Below are 6,000 nucleotides of genomic sequence, written 5' to 3' on the forward strand. Positions count from 1 at the left end.
GGGGGGTGGATTTTACATGTCTTAATATAAATTTGTAAAGGAAAAACACTCCTGTGCGTCTCCTGTACTCTGAAAACCCCATTGAATACTAATGTGACTAGATATATGGGTTTCCCCCCACACACACACACACAAGCAAATCTCTAACCCTCTTTAACTCCATTCTGGCACTGTCTACCTGGAAATAGCATCAGATCCCACAGGGTAAGGGCTCAGTCTCACACTGACTGTCACCCCCCAACCACTTCAGACTCTGATCACACGTTCAGATTGTCACCTATACTTCTTACCGACCAGCTTTAAATTGGAAGTTCCTATGACCCCCCTCCCTGGGTTCAGTTAATTTGCTAGAGCTCACAGAACTCAGGAAAACATTTTACTTACTAGATTAGCAGTTTATTATAAAAGGATATAACTTAGGACCAGCCACACGGAAGAGATGTGTAGGGCAAGGTATGTGGGAAGGGGCGTGCATCACTCTCCCCACATCTCCTCATGTTCACCAACCTGGAAGCTCTCCAAATCCCTGTCCTTTTGGATTTCTGTGGAGGCTTCATTATAGAGGCATGATTGATTAAATCATTGGCCATTGGTAATTCACTCAACCCCCAGCCCTTCTCCCCTCCTTGGAAGTGGGGGGAAGTGGGAAAGAGGTTCCAACCCTCTAGTCACCTGGTTGGATCTCCTGGCAACCACCCCCATCCTTAGGGGCTTTCCAGAAGTCACCTTGAACTCATGAACATGAACCTAGGTGTGGTTGAAAGGGGCTTTTATGAATAACGAAAGACACCTCTATCTCTTCTCGGGAAATTCCAAAGGTTGTAGAAGCTCTGTGCCAGGAACAGGGATGAAGACCAAATATATATTTCTTATTATAAATCACAATATTACAAAGCTTAATTCTGAATATAAATTATAATCGTAGCAGACTTTTATGTGGGCTAATAGTCTGATTTTTTCTTTTCCCACCAGCTTTTCGGAGACTGGGAAGCCCAACTGCGGAGAATAATGAAGCTCATTGCTGGCGGCGGCCTGTCCATCACGGGCTCCCACAACATGTGTGGGGACTACCTGTACAGCGGCCACACGGTCATGCTCACACTCACCTACCTATTTATCAAAGAGTGTAAGTCGAAAGCAGCCTTCCATGAGACATGTAACCGGGCATGGAAAATGGGAACAGAACAGGCCTGATGTCAGTGGCCCTGGGGGGCGGGATTCCTACTCCCTGCTGGTTGGTACCTGCAATACTTTAATGGGGTTAAGCCTTATCCTTGGAGATGCCATATTGGAAGACTTGGGTCACAAACTGATTTTGAATCCTGGTGCTATCACTTACTAGCTCTGTGACCTTGGGGAAAACCTCTAACCTCTATAAGTCATAGTTTCCTCATCTTTAGAATGAGATACTGATAGCTCCTTCATGAATGAGGGAGAGGTTGTGAAAATTCAAATAGATGGCATATAGGGACACTAGTAGAGGTGCAGGGAGAATGAACGGTAGCCGGTCTTTGTTGTTGTATTGTTAGAGTACCAAGTACAGATTTTCCTGGAAATGGAACATGGAGCCCTGTACATACTCTTAAGACCCTACCCCCGACCGTGACCACTCCATTTAAGCTGACAAAACTCCCTTCACCCTCTCTACTGCTGATCCCACTTATTTGGTTCAATTTTTTTACTTTTCCATAGGCTTTAACACCTTCTAACATAGTGTATAATTTACTTTATTATAATTATTATTTATTGTTTCTCTTCACTACTAGGAAGGGATCTCCCCACAAAGGCAGGCTCTTTGCTTATTTTGTTCATTGATTCCAGTGACGAGAGCAGTTCCTGTCCTGGGCACATTGTAGATGCTCAATAAAAAGTGGTTGAATGAATGATGGATACTTGGACCCCTTGAAAATTCTGTAAAAGCCTAAACTGTCTTCCCCAGGGTGAGAAGGGTAGATCACACTCAGACAACGTTGTTGCCTAAAATTTCAGACCCTCTGAAGCTGAGAATACACTGAGAATACAAGGTAGAAAGGCCTGCACTAATAGAGATTTTGAATCTCCCATCAGATGACTTCCCAGACACTGCTGTGACCTTGGGAACATACTTGGGCTTGAATTCCCAGGCATTTGGATTCTCTCTTATTTGTATTTGAGAAATGGACATCTCAAAGACTTTCCAATTAGTGTATGGTTGCAGAACGTGGAAAGCAAATAGGGCAGTTGTATCAATTATAATTGCCTAGTCTGTGTATAAGGATCAAAAGGTATTGATTTTTGTATAGAGCATTAATCCCAAATTATTTCCTGGTAAATTTAATTGTCAGTGGGCGGTTTTGTTTTGTATTTTAATGGAGCGTGATGCATTAACCTGTCCTTATTTGTCCTTTTAAGCTACATCTATAATTACATGAGTCAAGTAATAACCAAATATAAATTACTATGGCTAAGAAAATCACTTTATGAAATAAGCTGCATCCCTTCTAACCTCCGTCACAGAGAAATGCCCTTAGATTTGCTACCCCAAAAGATCTGTTTTCAGAAGGCAAGATCCAAGGTAATTGGATTCAGAAGTAGTAGTTGAGGCATGGTTGGGTGCCCTTAGTGGTACTTGAATAATGGGACTATTGCAAATTTCTTCTTTTCAGATTCCCCTCGACGACTGTGGTGGTACCACTGGATCTGCTGGCTTCTCAGCGTGGTTGGAATCTTCTGTATTCTCTTGGCGCATGACCACTACACTGTGGATGTGGTGGTGGCATATTACATCACCACAAGACTCTTCTGGTGGTACCACACTATGGCCAATCAGCAAGTGAGTTTTTCTCCCCATTTGATTTTAACTCCTATTGCTCTTGGCCTGCCGTCGCTGGCATGGCAGGAGGAAAAGTGCAAAGAACCCACAGATGTCTTCGGTTTCTCTTTTCTTAAGAGGTAGTCAGCTAAGGTTGTGTTGTCTCTTGTGATGCTGATCCACTTCTGAATGAAAGATGAACCAGAAATGTGTTAATATAATGACATAGGAGATGGCATCCTTCTAGACCAAGAATCACATTCTCATTGTCCCTGGAAAATATTTTTTAAGCTGTGCCCACCTCTTGCTTAATTTGCATTCCTACCTTCTTTTCTATCTTTGGCCCCTCACCAGCTTAATACTTAACATTTAATTAAGTCTCTCTGTTTTCATTCTAGAAGAGTAGCTAAAACTCTAATTGAGGTATTTATTTATAGACAAGAGAGTGAGTAAGCCGCATGTTCCCCGTGTACTCCCGGAATTGGAGTTATTTGTTTTTCTGCTAGTGTGTGGCCCAGTTTACAGCTGAGTGCAGAGTGTAGAATGGTGGTGGGAGTGTGAAACTGTAGCTATGTAGATGGTCTTGGGGTGGGTCTGGGGGCCTTTGTGAATTTTAATATGGAAACTATTTGAACCTAAAGTGAAAGGTTATGAGAAACATGTGTATGTTCCTTTGGGGGCTGGAACCATCAGTTGTTCTTCCTGACTTGGTTTTCTCTTTCTCTGTTCTCTTAGGTGCTAAAAGAAGCTTCCCAGATGAACCTCCTGGCCAGAGTGTGGTGGTACAGGCCATTTCAGTACTTTGAAAGGAATGTCCAAGGAATTGTACCTCGATCTTACCATTGGCCCTTCCCCTGGCCAGTAATCCACCTCGGTAGGCAAGTTAAATACAGCCGGTTGGTGAGTGACACATAACAGCTGTACATGGTGGGGAAAGAGGAGCTGTCCGAAGTGCTAAGAACTCCATGAGAAAAGATGCCATAAAATGAACACCTCCCTTATCCTGTTATCTTTCAACAGTTACCTTGACTTAACCGATTGAGTTACCTGGTCAGCACTGTGATCTTTTTTTCTCTCCAAAGGACCCGCGTTGGACAACAATAAAGAAAATTTAACCTGTTGTGCACTGTATACATTTCCTGTTCATAGGCTTGGGATTTACATAACCTTGCAACCACCGTGTTCCTTTGTATATGACGCAACAGCATAAATGTAAGCTTTTATATCATAAGTTCTGGTCTTTCCAGTCACACCTGGAAATAAAGCGTATTATTTTCTTGGGAAAACATACTTTTCATATCTCTTGCCCCAAAGATTGGGCTGTAAGCCATTTTCTAGCAAATGTCTCTATGAAGGTTTCTAAGCGCCTGAATGGGGTTCGATTCTGAAATCTTTCTACCTGTTGCACCGATATTCAAATTAAAATGACAGACACAGAAAGGTTTGGTAACTTTGGATTTTGTAAAAATCAGCAGAGACAGTGTCAAAAAGTGCAAAAAAAAAAGATTCTGTTATAAAGTGATTTTCTAAGTATTTCCTAACTTTATTTTTCAAAATGATGTTATGAAAACCAAATTTAAAGATTTTTACATGTCAGAGAAAAGAGAGTTAAAATTTAAAAATGCTTCTTGGGAGAGAAATTTGTCTATGTTTCTAGTGCCTTTCTTGTCTTGATTGTATGGTCAGTAGGCAATCTTCAATGTTTTTATTTAAAATAAAGTATTCCATGAAAATATATATGTATGTATTACTACTAAATTTTGCATTATAACTAAATTAAATCAGAAGACTGCTTATGGTTTTTTAATTACTATGAATTAAAGAATGGGAGAGTTAATTAGAAAGTCAGAGCCTGTTCCCATATTGTGAGCAGGTGGCAATGACAGGTACCACTTCAATTATTTTATCATCTATTTGGTAGTTTGATTTTAACTATACAATGAAAACAGCCATGAATACTTTGTTTTTAAAAAGAGAGTTTTGAAAATGATCACTTAACTAAAAATTGAAAGCTATAAATCAGTTATCCATACTCTCATGGCAATTTTGTTGGTAAACAACAATGAAGAGATCTATTTCTTTAAAATATATTTGTGCAGGAACTGCATGTAACTCTTAAGTTTTACTCCTAACATGAGTATGTTTGGGGAAGTATTCTATTCTATACTTGCCAATGTGGAGAACAAAATAGTTTTTTAAGAATGAAGAAGTATATATATCCATTCTGTATTTTACGTGCAGCAGAATTATCTTCCGTAGGGTTTTTTTTGTGTATTCACAAGGTAATATTTGTATTGTAAAACAATAATGGTGAAGGAAATAAAAAGGCTTTTAAAATTTTGTTTGTTTTAAATCTTTGTAAAGTTATTATTCCAGAGAGTATACTGATATCTTATTAACAGCTTACCTAGATCATAAAATAATCAAAATGCACTTTTTAATAAAAACTGATACTTAAAATAAATGGCTACTATTTCTAATGTGTTCACATTCTTCACAAAAGTCGTAAATGAAGACATTAAAGCAAGATGAAAAACTGAGTTTTGAAATTTCCTTGCTGAGTTTGTTTGACAGAGGGCCTTTATAATCATGTTTCTTTTCCCTTGAGATTCCTTAAAATGTACTTTAAAGTTCGGTAACCTCTACAGATTGAGTGTATTTTTAAAAACATATAAAAAGACTTACAGATAAGTTTAAGTCAAACTGCAGACCACTGTTTACCAATAATTTTGAATTCTCTAATTCTCAATCAAGTCACTTACTTAACTTTTTCCCCCTATAACTGGAAGTAATACGACTTTTTCAGTTTAGTTGGAAAGGAAAAGTAAATTCTGAAATGAGAAATACAGTAATACTACTTTGCTAATCGATGGTAATGCAAAAATAACTTTTTAAAAAGGAAAAAGATATTGTTCCTGATGTGGGAAAGAAAGGAGGATAACAGTCGAAGCCTGTCTTTATTAAGGGAGGCTGTTATATAACCAGGGAGGCTAGAACTGTAAAACTAGGAAGATTTCCTGCATGGGACCAGATGCCACAAGTTGAAAGAGAAAGTATCTTGAGTAATGAAAATGAATTCTTGGCATATGCTAAAAATAGGATCTTTTTTCTCTAGGTCAAAATAGTTATATAAAAAAATTCATTATGTTAAGTTTACATACTAAATATGTACCAAGAAATTCACTTGGTGGTTGTTCTTCATGCTTGAC

The 6,000-nt window shown here is 38.7% G+C and overlaps 1 protein-coding gene across 6 annotated transcripts in view; it reads left to right on the forward strand.

Moving 5' to 3' along the window:
- SGMS1 (sphingomyelin synthase 1) overlaps nt 1–5,131 on the forward strand; it is a 294,503-nt gene extending 289,372 nt beyond the window's left edge. For all 6 annotated transcript variants that reach the window (XM_060102582.1, XM_060102618.1, XM_060102600.1 and 3 more), the window contains 3 exons: nt 973–1,126; nt 2,646–2,812; nt 3,527–5,131. In XM_060102582.1, the coding sequence (XP_059958565.1) occupies nt 973–1,126; nt 2,646–2,812; nt 3,527–3,706 (501 nt within the window). In that variant the 3' untranslated portion in view covers nt 3,707–5,131. The remainder of the gene's footprint in view (nt 1–972; nt 1,127–2,645; nt 2,813–3,526) is intronic.
- Nucleotides 5,132–6,000: the final 869 nt, after the last annotated feature.

This window comes from Mesoplodon densirostris, chromosome 1, assembly GCF_025265405.1.
Source record: "Mesoplodon densirostris isolate mMesDen1 chromosome 1, mMesDen1 primary haplotype, whole genome shotgun sequence".
NCBI classification, from domain to species: Eukaryota; Metazoa; Chordata; class Mammalia; order Artiodactyla; family Ziphiidae; genus Mesoplodon; species Mesoplodon densirostris.